Source organism: Acomys minous, assembly GCF_964271855.1.
Source record: "Acomys minous genome assembly, chromosome: 17".
NCBI lineage: Eukaryota > Metazoa > Chordata > Mammalia > Rodentia > Muridae > Acomys > Acomys minous.
Genome location: NC_140500.1, coordinates 21804013 through 21820303, shown reverse-complemented (window position 1 = coordinate 21820303; position 16291 = coordinate 21804013). Strand labels below are relative to the sequence as shown.

The window sequence follows — 16291 nt, the reverse complement described above, 5'->3', positions numbered from 1 at the left end:
CCTCAAACTGCAAGGGCTCCAGAACCTCAGGCCTGACCGGGTAGGGTATAGTGTGCCAAATCACTAGTTAAAGGCCAGCCTGCTCTACCCGGCCCTCATGAAAAATAGAGGGAGGTGGGCTCCACGGCGCACGCCTTTAATCCCAGCATTCAGGAGGCAGGCGGATCTCTGTGAGTTCAAGGCCAGCCTGGTTCACAAATCGAGTCCAGGATGGCCAGGGCTGTTACACAGAGGAGTTAGAAAATTGGTAATTCTGAACTGTTGCAATGCAAGCTACAAGGGATCCAACACCCTCTTCTGACCTCTGTTGGGCCCTTACATCCAGGAGCACAGATACAAACACATACACAATTAAAAATAAATCTTTAGCCTGGCCCAGTAGCACATGCCTTTAATCTCAGCACGTGGGAGGCAGAGGCTGACCGGTTAGCCTGGTCTACAGTGCGAGTCCAGGACAGCCAGGGCTACATAGAAACCCTGTCTCAAAAAAACTAAATAAACAAATCTTTTTTAAATGCCTCAAAACTAATCTTATTGGCCCACTGAAGTTATGTAAACTCAACTGTTTCAAAACCACTTATCGAACTGTGCTATAGAAGTGAAGGCACATCTCTGAAGCTGTCTGTGAGGCACTCTGGTGGCACCCTTAGATCAGGGACATAGGGACTTCCTGGGTCTTTATAGATTTTAGGTTTGGTCATGCTTGCTGTGATCCTGTTCTTGCTCTGAAAGACCTCAGCTGCCTTAACTTCCCAATCTTGGGCGCCCCCATAAGTATAGCTGAGAATCCAAAAATCAAGAAAGATCCTGTCCAACTCTTCAGTTTCCGTAAGAAAACCCCATCCCTCCCCACTTTCTCTCGCCCTCCCCGCACCCACCAGCACCCACACCCGCCCTCCCCACCCACCCCCAAAAAACAAGTCACAGACATATCCCTGGGGGACTGTGAGGATGTTTTTGTTTGGTTGGTTTTGGTCAGGATGTTTTTTAAAGAGCATCATATAGATATTTATATAATATAAATTATTAATGTGGGATAGGCAAGGGGCACATATCGCCGAGGGGGTGCACACACAGGGACGGAGCAGGGGCAGCACACAATGCTACACAAAACAGCCACGTCTAACAGATGAAATAATCACACCAACGGGTTAGGGGAGGGGCGGTGGCCACCAACCATTGGGCATAGAGGAGAAGAAAAGCAGGGGACAGGAGGAGGGACCTGGTCCAAGATACTGTGCACTTTCTGTCCCCACCCTCGCCACTTCACAGCTCTGCACACAAGCCGGGGCCTAGGCCTTGTCTGTCCCCTCTTCCCTCTGCGCAGCTGCAGAAACTCTGCAAGTGGGCGTCACCCTCTCCTCGGCTTGGGGGTGGGGTGGGGTGGGGTCAAAAGGTTGGGGGAGGGTCCTCCAAGGTCTGGATGAAGGAGCAGTGGGTGCTCTCTGGATGGCAGGTTCTACAGCGGCTTGTCGCTTTCCTTCTTCAGGTGACTGGATAAAGAGGCAACGCGTCATAGAGATGAGACTGAGAAAGGACGGCTCCCCCTCCACAGAGCCCGGCATCCCTGCTGTACCACACCCACAGCCCACCTCCCCTTCTGCTCCGGGGACAACCCACAGTACCTGTAGTAGTCTTCCTGGGCAGGTAGTGGCACGCTGTGCAATGGGTGATGGGCATGTAGCCACTGCTGCTGTTCCAGCGCCAAGCGCTGCAGCTCGGCTGACTGGGCGTGCATGGCCTGCAGCTGATGAGCTGCCGACATGGGGGCAGAAAGGGAGGCTGGCAGGTCCCGGTAAGGGGCAGCTGTGAGAAGAAAGCACAGGAGTTATGACTGGCGGCTGAGGACGGTCAGCCACTACTCTCCAGGAAGTCGGAGGAAGCTACGGCTAAAATGTAAAGTTACACCGCCTATCAGGCCTAACCGCTTTGCCTGGCCCTCGGCCTTGAGGCTCTGTAGAAGGGCCTCAGCTTAGCTGCACACATCTCTCTGCAAACTCCACTCAGCCCGTTCCACCACCCGAGTGCCTCTGTTCCAGGCCGTCCCTCACTCGAGCCTCTCCATCCCGACCTCCATCCTTACCAAAGAGCTGGTGACGAAGAACTTCGTTCTCGTGCAGAGGGTGAGGAAGAAGGGGGTTAGGGAGGGTCCCAGCTGGGTAGGGGATCCGGGTAAGGTGAGACCCTGAGGCCAGGGGGTCAATGAGAGGGTGCACCGAGGCGGAGGCTGGAGGGCAGAGAAGAGGACGGTGTCACCAGGAGGCAGGGTTAGGGACAAGCATGCATGGGGGTGGAAGGGGTTCAGCCTGAGGCGAGATGGGCACAAAGGGCCCAAAGTGGACTGAAGCCAGGAGAGAGGAGCTAAAGGCCTGGGTGATGGACAGAAGACAGTGTGCAGACAGTATGCAGACAGTGTGCAGACAGTGTGCAGACAGTGCGAAGACAGTGTGCAGACAGTGTGCAGACAGTGTGCAGACAGTGTGAAGACAGTGTGAAGACAGTGTGCAGACAGTGTGCAGACAGATGACTGAAGCCAGGAGACTGCAGTTAGCACAGAGCGCCGGCGAGCAAAGACAAGACCAGGTTACTTTGAAGGGATGAAGAATATGTTTAGGAAACATTTTCTTTTTTTAAAATTTAAGAAATGAAAACAGGGCTGGATACGGTGGTACGCCCCTGTAATCCCAGCACTCAGGGAGGCAGAGGCAGGTGGATCTCTGGGATTTCAAGGCCCGCCGGGTCTACAAAGAGAGTCCGGGACAGCCAGGGCTACACTGAGAAACCCTGTCTCAAAAAACAAAACAAAACAAAAAACAAAAAACAAAACCAAACAAATAAAAACCCAGAAAAACAAGAAATATTAAGAGGCCAGTTGGATATGAACAGGGGACAATGTACAAAAATGTCAAAAGCCTCTTGTTTTACATACTTTCTTACTAAATAAATAAAGCTCTAACAAGGGAAAAGGTAGGAGGGAAAGAAGAAACAAGGAACTAAAACAGAACAAGTCTAAAGGCCAAGCAGGCAGTGTCCTGGGCTCTACGTACTTTAGTAAGACAGTAAAGCTCATTATTGCCTATGGCACCAAAACCAACGCTATATGGGCTTTCCTAAAAGGCTCTAAATCTTTAAATCCCAGCACTCGGGAGGCAGAGGCAGGCAGATCTTGGTGAGTTCGAGGCCAGCCTGGACTACATAATGAGTCCAGGACAGCCAAGGCTACAGAGAAAACCTGTCTCGAAAAACAAAAAACATGGGGCTGGAGAGATGGCTCAATGGTTAAGAGCACCTCTGCTCTTCTGAAGGTCACGAGTTCAATTCTCAGCAACCACATGGTGGTTTACAACCACCTGTAATGAGATCTGGTATCTTCTTGTGGTGGGCAGGCAGGCGTGTGGGCAGAATACTGTATAAATAATAAATAAATCTTTAAAAAGAAAAACAAAAAACAAACAAACAAAAAGTTCTAAGCCTACAGATGGGCCGAAACACAGAAGACCCCCTAGCTATAAGGAAAGGACATGCTGGCGACAAACAAGATTTGTACAGAGAAACAAGAACGCTGCTGTGTGAGGGGCTTGGAGGAAGAGGGCCGTAGATAAGATGGTCCTTCGAAAGGCTCCAGCCTGCTCTGCTGTCAAGGGTACAAGGCTGGACTATAAAGAGGGTGTGAGAGAGTGGGAAGGAAAGTGAGGAAGCAAAGATCAGAACAGTAATCTCAGGAGAGGGTGACTGAGGCCGGACCAGGGGAGGAAAATTCTGGCCGGAGGAACAGGATACAATGGAGCCACAGTCCAAAGCAGGAAATGGTGTCTTACCTGCATGGATGGCATCCTGCTGGTGCAGGTGAAGGTGAGAGTGAATATGGGAGTGCTGGTGGTGATGGGGAGTCACGTTGAGCATCTGCAGCCGAGCCAGTGGGTCATTGCCCAGGGCTGCCACCCTTTCTGCATGCTGCCTTTCAGCTGCCAGCCGCTCAGCATAAGACATGTCGGGACGCAGGGCTGGCCCTGCCGCTAAAGCTAGCCGTTCTCGCTCCAGGGGCCCCAGGCTCGGATGAAAAGGGAAAGGATGCAGGCCAGGTGGCCCAGGTTGTAGAGCCAGGCCCCCGTGTCGGGGGAAGGGATCCAGGCCTGGCCCGGGGACCCCATGGAGGGGTTCCAGCTCACTAGGCTTCACCTCAAAGCCAGGCTTGAGGCGGTCACGGAGGTCACGTTCACGGGCTTCCCGCTCCCGTTCTCGGGCAGCTGGGTCGCTGCTGTACAGGGCTGGGACATTGTAACCCAGAAGCCCCGGGTCCACTGCCCCCAAGGGCACATAGAATGGGTGGTTGCGATTGCCAGGAGACATGACATGAGGTCGGGCGTATTCGCTGAGAGTGCGCAGGGCTGGAGTATCAGGACCCAGGTAAGGGGGCACCGTAGCCACAGCGCTACCAGGTTCAAAAGGAGGCCGGTGGGGTACTGGACCCAGAGACGGGCACTCCACTGGAGCACGGCCCTCCTGGGCCAACTTCTGTAGGATACAGAAACAAGTGGAGTCAAAATAGCGAATACGAGAAACAGTTAGCTACTGGCCCCAGGTTGCCCATCTGTCCTCAGTGATCGAAAACCAATGTGCCCCATCCCACATCACATTTTTTCTTTTGCCTGGAAACCTGAGCTTTCGGGGCTGCAGTGGCTCCTCCCCTCCGCCAGGCGGCGTAGCGAGCGGCGCCGCGAAGCCCGGGAACCGGGCGAGGCGCGCGGCGCACCTTGTGACGCACTCACCACACTGCGCTCCAGCTCGCGCTCCTTCTCGCGCTCGCGCTCCTTCTCGCGTTCCCGCTCGCGCTCGCGCTCCTTCTCCTCGCGCGCGCGCTGCTCGGCCTCGCGCCGCACTTTCTCCACCAGGTCGGCGCGCTTCTTGGCCAGCTTGGAGCCCTCCAGCGGCACGAAGTACAGGTCGCTGCGCGCGCACGAGTTGAAGCCACGGTCCAAGTGCTTATTGAACCTGCCGGGCGCACAAGTGTGAGCCCGAGCCTCAAAAAAAAGAAAAAGCAGTCCCCACCAGCTCGTGTCTCCCAACTCTTAGTAGCACGGAGAACGTGAACTCGAGGCTCCCTGTCGCCCCTTCGCCTTCCGCTTCCAGATCCCCACCCCACCCCCCGCCGCACGGTTGCTCACCTGGCGGACTGGCTGGCGTGGCTGGGCACGTCTACCACCTTGGGAGGGGGCGAGGGGCTGCGAGCCGGAGGCACCGGGCTCTCGGGGGCTTCGTATTCTTCCGCTGGCTCCTGTTTGATCTGCGTGGCAGTCAGGGGCGGCCCTGTCGCCGGGGCCGCGGGTGGTGGAGGCAGAGATGACAAACTCGAAGGCCCCGCAGGTGGCAGGGGCCCTGGCCCCACAGTGGGCGAGCCTGGTTTGAAGGTCCCTGGGCCTGCTGGCGGAGAGGTGCCTCGATAGCCGGGTGGGGTCCCTGTTCTGAAGGAGGGTGGTGACCCTGGCTTGTATCCAGGCGGGGTGGCTGTCTTGTAGGACCCTGGGGATGGGGCTCTCTTGCTGTACTGAGGGGGCCCAGGTGGTGAGGCCGTCTTATAGCCTGCTGGCGAGGAAGCCACGGTGGCGATGACAGTGGAAAGAGTAGCTGAAGAGGTGGTGACTGGAGGAACTGGCGGGAAGGGGTAGGGTGACCCTTGGGGTCCCTGGGATGAGGAGGGGTGTGGACACGAGTAAGAGGCTTGAGAGGAAGCGCCGCTGGAAGAGTTGGAGGAAGAGGAAACCGGGGGACCGTTGGGACCTGCTTGGTTATAGGACACCTGGCCATGAGGTGGAGGCAGGTGTGCTGGCCCTGGTGGGTAGGGCCTCAAAGACCCCAGGGAGGGTGACATGTTGTAAGGGTGTGCATGGTGGGAGCTACTGCTCTCTAGGGGGTGAGGAGGGTATGCTCCAGGTGGAGGGGGCCCAGAGTTTCCGTGATGATGTTGCTGTTGTTGTTGCTGCTGCTGCTGTTGTTGCTGCTGCTGGTGATGGTGATGTGTAGGAGCTGGTGGGTGGGCTGTGGGTTGACCCCCGGTAGGAGGGAAAGGCCCTGGATGGGTATTGTTGTTGGCCAAGAGGCGGCCATAGGGAGGAGGAGGAGGAGGAGGTGGTGGGCCCTGGCTCCACACAGCCTGGGATGGGAGGGAGGGCTGGGTGTACTTGGGTGGCTGATTAGAGACAGACATACTGGTTGGTGGAGGGAAGGAGTGAGGGTAACTGGGCAGGGCCTGGGAAGCTGGGTACTGGGAGGCGGAGGAAGAGGAGGAGGAACTAGAAGAAGCTGCTGCTGAGCTACTAGAGGATGAATAAGGGTACCGCATTGGGGGTCCCGGAGCAGAGGAGGAAGCTGGGGGCAGAGGGTGGGGCGAAGGAGCCAGATTTGGACCCTTCTCTGGGCCAGGAGGAAGTCCACTCATGCCCTGCCCCATGGCATGGGGAGAGGGCAGGTGCCCAGGGATTGGCTGAGCCCCCATGCCAGGAGGGGAGGCTGAGGCATTGTTGAGGGGTCTCAGGGCAGGCGGAGGAGGCAGGTTTGGTGTCACATGGGGGAAAGTGGCTGTCGGTGGAGCAGAAGGTAAGTTCCCACCGCCAACTGGTGCATTGGGCGGCTTTGCTGGAGGGGCACCACTGGCCCCAGAGCTTGGTATTGGAATTGGGGTGGTGGGTGGGGGATGCTGCTTGCCTCCACTAGGGGCACCCACTGAAGAGGCAGCTGCTCCCCCTTTGGGACCCATGGGGGGCCCAGATAAAACACCTCCACCAGTATTCCCTGGGTAGAGCTGTGGGTGTGGGGGAGGGGCTCCAGGAGGTGGGCCCTGGAATAATCGAGATGTGGGGGGCTCCATCGGAGCATGATATCCAGTAGGCGGCACAGAAGGATGGGGTTCAAAGCCAGGCTCTGGCTGTCGGGGAGTGCTGTCTGGCGGGGGAGGAGAAGGAGGAAAGAGTGGGGGTGGGTGGTAGGGGCGGGGCGGGCCCTGGGAGAGGCCAGAAGATGAATCCGAGTCATTCTCCACACTTCCGGGGCTGTAGATGCTGGGGGATGTGCTTCTGTTATCCTGATCTATGTCCCGAGGGTCACTGCTGCCGTCATCATTAATGCTCCGCCCATCCAGGCTGTCGAGATCCGAGGGGGACTGTGGCCTAGGGAGCTCCTGCTGTCAGGGAAGAGGGCTAAGTTTTCCTCTTCTCCCAGGATTCAAACTTACCTCCCACAGTTATTTCCTCTTCACAGTAGTGCTGTGCTACACGGTGATGGGGAGGCTCGCGTGAAGCCACCGTCTGTCACCTAGCGTCTCCCACATCTTACCTGCTTCCTAATAGTCGACACATCTCCTTCCTTGTCAAACCCTAGTCTTTCTCAAGTGTCCATCTCAAACCCTGTCCCTTCACAGCCGACTGCTGACCTTTGCCATCTGACGAGGACCCTCTCCTCTCAGGCCTCCTCTAGCTATTTCCAAATGCTTGGTTTCCTTTGCGGGGGGTGGGGGTGTACAGATTTGTTTTATGTATACTGGTGGGGGTTTTTTTGTTTTGTTTTTTGTTTTTTGAGACACAGTTTCTCTGTCTCACCTCCACCAGCATACATGGGTCCCAACGGCTGTCCTGGACTCACTTTGTAGAACAGGCTGGCCTCGAACCCGCCTGCCTCTGCCTCCCGAGTGCTGGGATTAAAGGCATGCACTGCCACCACCCAGCATACACTGGTGTTTTGCCCACATGCATATCTGTATGAGGATGTTGGATCCCCTGGAACTGGAGTTACAGACAGTTGTGAGGTGCCATGTGGGTGCTGGGAATTGAACCACGTTCCTCTGGAAGAGCAGCCAGTGCTCTCAACTGATGGACCATTTATCCAAGCACCGCGCCCCCTTCTTTCTTTTATTTTTGATATTTGTTTTTGTTCTGTTTTGTTTCAAAACAGGGTTTCTCTGTGGGATAGCCCTGGCTGTCCTAGAACTCTCTTTGTAGACAAGGCTGGCTTGCCTCTGGTTCCTGAGTGCTGGGATTAAATATGTTTGCCCTTACTGCCAGAATGACCTTGAGTTTTTATTTTCCTGCCTCCACCTTCTGAATGCTAGGATAAGAGAGGTTCACCTGCTTTTAGATGTTATTAGGTGCTTGGACTGAGCACTATGTACTAGGTAGAGCACTTCTGCATCCTCCTTATAGCTTACTTCTTCTTTGCACTGTAATTCCCTTCCCTACCTTTCCAGTCCCTTTAGTGTTCTAACTAGAGTTCCACAAGCCGTCCACCATACTACAGACAGAACCGCCCAAATAACACACCAAGACAGCACTTTCCTACCTAGGCAGGAACAATGCACACAAGAAGTCTGGAGAAAGAATAGTCAGAAAACGACACGATAGTTACAAGGTCTCTGACCTCAGTTTTGGACTTTTTGGGTGCGCTGGTCTCCTCACTTTCACTCTCTGAGATCTCCTCACTCCGGCCCTGCTTGTTGGCCTTCGGGGTGGAGGTTTCCTCTACTCGGGCCTTCTGTTAGGAAGAAGAGAACACTCTCGTCTTCTACCTCAAGGCTCTGCCAGACCTGAAGCCCCCAAAACACCCCTCAGCTGCAGTGCCGCGCACCCGTGGAGACCAGAGGACGGAATACCTTGGCTGTCTGCCTGGATTTCTCAGCTTTACCATCGCTACTGGATGTGCTGACCCCTCCAGGGGAGGCCCGGCCCCTTGATCTCAGCTCTTCCCGGGGCCCGGGGGCCTCTTTCTTCCGTCCACTCCTCATTGACATCTGAGGGCAGGAGGGATGCAGGTAGTGTTTTTATTACATTGCACCTAATTTTAGGCTATACAGACTGTTTCAATTCTTCCTCCTAGCTTTCCTGCCCCAGCCCGTGATATTGCTTACGATGGCGTCTACTCACCGAGTCTTTATTCTGTCGTGTCTTCATTCTTCAGGCTGTGGAGACCCCATTCTCCTCTGCCTGGGCAGCTGAATACAGAAACTTGTCTGCTGTGCCCCAAGCTCCCCACAGCTGTGTCCTGGGAAGCTGGGAGCGGTTGTGGGCACGTGGTACTTGCAGGGTGTGTTCAGTGAAACCTGTTAGGAAAAACCATCAGCGTCTTCATGTTGTAGCAGAAACAGTAGGGGCTGAAGCTGCACTGGGGTCAGGTGACAGAGACCACAAGAGACTGTGACTCCTCCATCAGATAAGGGAAGGAAATTCTTATATCTCTTCCAAAAATTCAGATGTGCTGAGCGTGATAGCACACGTCTTTAATCCCAGCACTGGGGAGACAGAGGCAGGCAGGTCTCTGTGAGTTGGGAGGCCAGCCTGGTTTACAAAGTGAGTCTAGGACACCCAAGGCTATACAGAGAAACCCTGTCTTGGAGAAAAGAAAAGAAAAAAAAAAATCAGATGTACCTATGAGCCCCAGCCTAACACAGCAGGATTTTACCCTTCACAGCCCTAAAAAAGACCTGTGGCCTGGTATGGTGGTGGGGGCTGTAATGCCAGCACTCAGAAGGCTGCAGTGTGGTCATCACACATTCAAGGTCAGCCTAATCTAGACAGCAAACTCCCGTGTCAAAACAAAACAAAACAAAACATTTGTGCACTCATGAATTCCAGAGCCTTACAAACTCCAAAGCAGGAAGAAGCGAGGCTGAAGGGCTAGGTCACCGAATGTCTCCTTTGTGTCAAGCCCTCTATATAATGATTTCCTGTAACGTCTCTGAGGTCACACTCTAACGTGGGCATGAGGAAGTGAGGAAACTGAGGCTCAAACTGTGGCTGTGACCTGCCCCACCGGCCACAGGGAAGAGCGGCGACGACGAAGCCAGAGCCAAGCCCTCAGCAATCCAACTTCAAAGGCCACGATCGCTCTTCTCAACTTTCCTCCGAAGTCAGAGAGAATTCTAAGAAGGCCTAGATCAGTCACACAGATAAGAATCTTTTTTTTATATAAGATGGTGCAGAAAAAAAAAAATGTGTCCTATCTGCAGTCTCGAGCAGCACTGCCTCACCAACATCAACCCCAAAGCTGGGCATCTTCAGAACTGCCCAGCACTCAGACAGCCTCAGAAGGATGCATTATCTAGTAGTCTTACAGGGTGGGGCGGTTGTTATTTAGGTTTTTGTTCTCCCAGATGGGGTTTCTCTGTGCGGCCTTGGCTGTCCTGGAACTCACTATGTTGACCAGGCTGGCCTTTAACTCACAGAGATCCGCCTGCCTCTGCCTCCCGAGTGCTGAGGTTAAAGGCGTGCGCCACCACGGCCGGCTTGTGTCCCACCTTTTCACAAGCCTTAGTTCCTCTTCCTGCTTTCACCAGCCAACCATTGTTCACCTCTGTGCGGCGGCAGGTAGCTAGGTCTACAACGGTTTGTAGCCTCGGCTTTGAACAGGTAGACTTTAACGAACACGTGGGACTGGCTACTGTATATGATCTTCACATGATGGGAGAGTGTGTGCAGGGATAAACAGCCACGGGAGTTGAGTGTGTTCATTTTGCTGTGTGTGGAGTGTACTGGGACAAATTCCCCAGATCGCAAGGGATGACTATGTTCGTGTTTCCTGGGCTTAAAAGAAATGTCAAAGCTTTCACACTAGGCAGACTCAAAATATACTGGCTGGCTGGCTGGCTGAGGGGACAGGTATGAGCATGCTATAATGTATGTTTGGAGATCAGAGGTCAGTTCTCCCTTCTCACCATGGGGGACCTAGGGATCAAACAAACTCCTGTTGTCAGGCTTTGCAGCAAGTGCCTTGACCCAGTGAGCCATCTCACCAGCCCAACTCAAAAAAAAGTTTTGGGGGGGAGGGGGATGGGGTCGGGGTTTCTCTGTGTAGCCTTGGTTGTTCTGGAATTCACTCTGAAGACCAGGCAGGTCCAGAACTCAGATCCACCTGCCTTCCCAGTGCTGGGATTAAAAGCATATGCCACCATAGCCTGGACTAACTCAAAATATTTCTTTTTCTTTCTTTCTTTCTTTGTTTTTTTGTTTGTTTGTTTGTTTGGGTGGGTGGGTGGGGTTTTTTTGTTTTGTTTTTTTTTGTTTATTTTGAGACAGGGTTTCTCTGTGTAGCCTTGGCTGTCCTGAACTCACTTTGTAGACCAGGCTGGCCTCGAACTCACAGCAATCCACCTGCCTCTTCCTCCCGAGTACTAGGATTAAAGGTGTACGACACCACACCCGGCCTAGATTTACAAATCTTAAGCTTGTCTTCTCACTTGGCATCACCAGCCTATCTATCTACCTGTATCCAGCACTACAAATATGGATACCGCCATCTATCTATCGCTGTCACCACAGCCAGCCACTTTCAGCTGTGCTCACCTCCTGGCCCTCCGGCCTCACTCCCCGGCCAGGATTACAGGCTTACTTGGTGCTACGCTCTGAACCCTGGACCTCAAGCACCTTGATCTGCATTTCCGGCCCTTGGTACTTGTCAAATCCCTCCATAATACCACCCACACATCTTTAAGTTTTCATTTACTATGTATGAGTGTTTTGCCTGGATGTATGTGTGTGTACCACGTGTGTGCCTAGTCCCTGAGGAGGTCAGAAGAGGCTAACAGATCCCCTGCAACTACAGTTAGGGTGGTGTGAGCTGTCATTTGGAGCCGAGACTAGAACCTAGGTACTCTGGATGAGCAACAAGTGCTCTAAACCACGAAGCGATCTCTCCAGCATCCCTTTCTCTCTCCACCCGCTTCTCAGAGGCAGGCTGGCCTTGAACTCACAGATATCTGCTTGCCTGTACCTCCTGAGAGCTAGGACTAAAAGTGTGTGCCACCATGCCCCAGCCTGTAAGATATTTTAAAAGCAAAAAATGCTATTGTCATAGTTTTCCTTTATATATTTTCTAGTTGTTTTGTGGGTTGGTTTTAGAGTAGTACACATCACCAGGCCTGGTGACACTCAGCCACCCTTGGCAAATAGCAAGTTCAAGGCCAGTCTAAGTAGCACAACCCTCTCTCAGAAAAAGAAACCACAAATGAAAAGAGGAGGGAGAATAAACAAATTTCCAAAGAACAGTACTAAGCAGAAGAAATCGTTAACAAGAATGACAGGGGGGGTGGGGTGGGGGGGTGGAATACAAGTGAGGGGATAACAATCAGGTGTAATCTGAATAAATTATTTAAAAAACAAGAATAACAACAAAGGTGACTTCTTGTGCCTGGCTCTTTACCAGCGCACCCCCCCACCTCCCCAAACAGGGTACCCATCTCCGCCCATCACAGAACCAGTTCACCAAGTCAGTTTGGATCCTAAAAGAGCCGAAAGGTCAAAAAATACAACCGAAGTGCCTTGGAGAACAGAGCAATCACTGTGAGCCTTTCTTACCTTTTTTAATCAGGCGAAATCTGATTAAATTTGCAATGAGTAGCTTTGGAAGGGAAAAAAACAGTCAACAAACCAGGCAGAAATTCCTGGGATAAGGAGTGGCAGAGGGAGGGAGGGAACTGATCAGATCATAGGTAAGTCCGAATGCAGGCGAGGCGCACTGCAACACCAAGTGGCACTCCATCTTGGCTGGAAGGCTGTCACTAACTAACAGTTATAAAGTATCAGCCCTGTGCAACTGCACATACTTGCCTTCCCTACCTAAAGCAAGGAAGACCAAACTCAGAAGGCAAGGGAAGTGAGAAACCAGTAAAGAGTCCATAAGTAAGCATCGGTGGATGGAGGGGGGTGGGGGTGGGGGAGTAGCATTCATGAAGCCCTGGTTTAGATCCTTATAAAACAGGGTGTGGTGAATGTCTGCAGTTTCAGGTATCAAAGGTAGAGGCAGGGAGATCACTAGTTCAAGGTCATTTCCTTAGGTAGTGAGTTAAAAACAAACAAACAAACAAACAAAAAACCAAATGACCCATGCGACCCACATGGTAGAAGAGAACCCAACCCAAGTTACCCTTTGACCTCCACATGTGCACCACTGCACACACAAAAATAAATAAGTGCAATTACATTCCCCCCCTCCAAAAAAAACAGAAAATAAGGAACAAATGTGACATGAATGTCAGAAAATGTCTATATTACAGGCTCTCCGGGGAAGAACTTACGGAGTGTATTTCAGGGTCACCGGCCAGCCTCTATCATTCTTGACCGGCCAGGCTATGTATGTCCATGAAGCACAGACCGGCAGACAGCAAAGCAGTATCCTAAGCCTTGTTAGAACCCAGGACCGTTGAAGGAACCACAGACGCTGTGTCATCACACAACAGAGGTGAAGCTCACAGACAAGAGAAGTGACTTGCCCAAGGTCACCGAGGTACAGCCAGAGGTATGCCCCAGTCTCCTGGCTCCCCTTCCGGAGCATCTTGCTGTACTCTAGGCTGTGTCATGGCCTTTCCCTTGGGCTGCCCTCACCTGAGACAGGCATGGAGAGCCATGCCATTTCAGTAAGTTCAGAAAAGTGAAAGGCCAAGGAGTAGCTGAGTGGAGGGGTCACCCCGAGAACTGACAACAAGAAAGAGAGGTCCAAAGAGGAATTCAGGAAAATAAAATAGTTTTAAAAAGTCAACCATTTGCAAGACACACAGGTGGCAAGAGGCCAGAAGAAACTGCCCAGGATGATATAACTTGGTTCTTTATTTCGTTTGGTTCTGAAGCTCAAACTCAGGGCCTGTGTATGCATACTAGGAAACAACGCTGGCACTGAGCTACCCCCAGCCCAAGATCGTATAGCTAGAGTAACAATACTTTCATCTTCCTGTCATACCCAGATAGACGCCTGCAGGAACAACCTGCAGCAACAGGGCTACCCAGTCCAACAGACTTCTGGGGCAGAAGGGTGCACCTTCTTAGCCATCTCGCAAAACCCCACCAAGAGCCCCCAGGACATGGCTACAGGCTTGAGGTCCAGTCCACATACCGAATCCCCACCTAGTGGACTTCCCACTGCATCACTGCCATGGCAACAAATGGGTGAAAAAAAAGTGCCCCTCAAGAGATCATCCCAGGGGTCCATCTGGCAGCCATTATTACCACCTTAGTTGCCAACGCAACTCCGACCTTCCCACGGTACCCTCAGGGAAGGGAGCTTTAGGGTAACCTGCCCCCAGGCACAAAGAGAGACCTCTGCCATCAAAGCAGTAACGACGGACGGCCTCCCAGATAGAGCCCAGCTGTGGGGCCCAGTGCTCTGGGGATGAGGGTGGAGGTCACAATTCCTTGGAATGCCTCCACGATTGCCCAATCCTCCCAACCTTCCTAATTCTTCCTTCAGTATTCCTGCCTTTCTTATTGGTGTTAGGAGGACTCACACTGCCAAGCCTCAGTGCCCCTTCACGAAGTAACTAGGTCTGGGATTATGAAAACAGGGTCAGAGGTGAACTGGAGTGGGGGAAAAGAAAACTGAGTCACAAAAGATACAGCCTTCCCATTTCCACCCCTGAAAACGTCCAGCTTCTCCTAGCTGGGCCTCTCCTAGTCCTTCTCCACCACCACCACCCCTGCCGGGTTCAATCCTCCTCTTCTCGGCAGCTACAATCCTCGTCTTACCACCTACCACACCCCTTTCCCGGTTCCCACTTCCCTTCTGTTCCTAATACCCGCAACCCTAGGTTTTGGAACCGAGGCTCTTGGGCCTGTGGTGCTTCGGGAGCCTTCACGCCCCACCTCGCTGCCATCTCTCCGATCCGTCCTGCCTTCTCCGCGAACCACCCGCACAGCATCCCCCGTTTTACCTTCGCCTAGTCTCCACCTCGGGGGTTCCTCCCCTTTTAGGCTCTGGTCCTGGCGACGCACGGCCCGGTCTGCCCTCCTCCCGAAACCCTCCTCCCCCACCTCCCGAGCTCGCGACTCCCGGGCCCGCGTCCCTCCTCCGGGCGGCCCCACCCCCTGAGCCCCCCAGCCTCCGGCCCGGTCGTGCCCGCAGTGAGGGGAACGCGACCAGGAAAATAACAAATGGAGGCGGCGGCGGCGGGAGGGGGGGGACCGGGAGGGGGGGGCGGGGAGCCACCGGGCGGCCCGGGCAGGCAGCAGCGGACCTTACCTGCGAGCGGCTCGGGACGGCTGGCTAGCTGCGAGTGCAGTCGGGCTCCGGCGCCTCCCGGAGACGGCGGCCACTCCCCGTCCCTGCTCGCTGCGCGGCTTCAGTCGCCGCCACGGCGGCGGCGGCGGCGACCCCGGCCCCCCCGGAGGGCGGCCCCCATGCCCCGCTCCCCTCGCAGCCCCGATCGGCTTCTCGCGCTCCCCGCCCGTCCGCCCGGAACGCGCCGCCCGCCCCCGCTGCGCCGCCCGCCTCCGCGCCCGCCGCCGCCCGCACTCCGGGCCCCGGCGAGGCCCGCGACCCCCTGCCCTCCCGCCGCTCGTGCCGCGCGCCCCTAGCCCGCCCCGAGGCCAGCAGCCCCGAAACGCGTATTGGCCCGAGGCCCCGGCCCGGCGCGGGGCTGCGGGCCGGCGGACAGGCTGGGCGGCGCGTCCGGCGACTCGCACAGGAAAGCGGACGGCGGAGGGAGGGCGCTCGGGAGAGGGGGATGGGAGCAGGGAGGAAGAGGGAGAAGGAGGGAGCGCGGAGGAACGGTGGAGAGAGGGGCCCGGAGGAGACGCGAGGGAGGGAGCGCGCGGCAGTGGGGGGGAGGAGGATCGGGGAAGGGGAGGCGCCGGGCGAGTTGGCCGAAGCCGGCCGGGGCGCGGAGAGAGAGGGCCTCGCGGCGTAGAGCGTGGGGAGCTCGCGGGCCCCGAGCGGGAGAGGGCTGGGTGGGAGGGGCTGTGGACTCTAAAGGCAGACATGGGGAGGCTAGAGAAGTTTGGGGACTAGAGGGGCTGTGGCAGGGGTGAGGTGGGAGGAGTTTGGGGCATACCGAAGTAGAGATTGGGATAATGGGCTATATTGGAAAGATGGAGAGGTTGGGCCGGAAAGCTAAGGCTGGAAAGGGGCTTAGGGGGCTATTCGGAGAGAATACGATGGAAGTTTGGGGACCTGGGTGGAGAAGAATGAAAAGATGAAGACATACTAAGAGGATGGTGTTCCTGGAATGGAGACAAAGTTAAGGGGTGATTGGTGTTGAATGCAAACCACCAGAATCTGGGGATGATGAAGGAAGGCTGGAGGGAAGTCCGGAGATAGCTCTGTGGGAGAGAAGAGGGGTTGCCCGGAGAAAGGTGAAGCCAGATGCCTGTTCTGGAGGGAGACTGGTTTCAGGTGGGTTGACAAAACCTGAAGGCGAGGACTCCCAATCGCACTAAGAACTATTTCCTTTGGCAAATAAAGTGGAGGAGAATGGACGAGAGAGATCTGGAAGGAAATACGTGATAAATAGGTCCTTTGTGTCATCCTGGAGGGAGGGTCAGTG

At 54.6% G+C, this 16291-nt stretch overlaps 1 protein-coding gene across 4 annotated transcripts; it reads right to left on the bottom strand.

The window, feature by feature from the left end:
• Nucleotides 1-934: 934 nt before the first annotated feature.
• ATN1 (atrophin 1) lies at nucleotides 935-15139 on the bottom strand. Of its 4 annotated transcripts, XM_084765058.1 has the most exons (11): nucleotides 14989-15113; nucleotides 14258-14327; nucleotides 8910-9085; nucleotides 8639-8776; nucleotides 8407-8520; nucleotides 5166-7177; nucleotides 4770-4992; nucleotides 3819-4515; nucleotides 2084-2227; nucleotides 1626-1806; nucleotides 935-1493 (listed from the first exon to the last, which is right to left on the bottom strand). In XM_084765058.1, exons 3-11 carry the CDS (start codon nucleotides 8934-8936, stop codon nucleotides 1460-1462), a joined length of 3570 nt encoding a protein of 1189 aa, XP_084621184.1. In that variant the 5' UTR covers nucleotides 8937-9085; nucleotides 14258-14327; nucleotides 14989-15113; the 3' UTR covers nucleotides 935-1459. The 4 variants fall into 4 exon arrangements, with proteins under 4 accessions (XP_084621184.1, XP_084621183.1, XP_084621186.1 ...); XM_084765057.1 differs by lacking the exon at nucleotides 14258-14327 and having other exon boundaries at nucleotides 14989-15139; XM_084765060.1 differs by lacking the exon at nucleotides 14258-14327 and having other exon boundaries at nucleotides 5166-7174; nucleotides 14989-15139.
• Between the last annotated feature and the right edge of the window lie 1152 nt (nucleotides 15140-16291).

What these genes read in the sequence shown, in the direction of transcription:
- ATN1 (XM_084765057.1), bottom strand. Translation starts at nt 8,936, where the DNA reads ATGAAGACACGACAGAATAAAGACTCG. An exon ending in CACGACAGAATAAAGACTCG is followed by an intron (nt 8,777 to 8,909) that starts GTGAGTAGACGC and finishes TCCTGCCCTCAG; the next exon opens with ATGTCAATGAGGAGTGGACG. An exon ending in GCGAGCTGGAGCGCAGTGTG is followed by an intron (nt 4,516 to 4,769) that starts GTGAGTGCGTCA and finishes TGTATCCTACAG; the next exon opens with AAGTTGGCCCAGGAGGGCCG.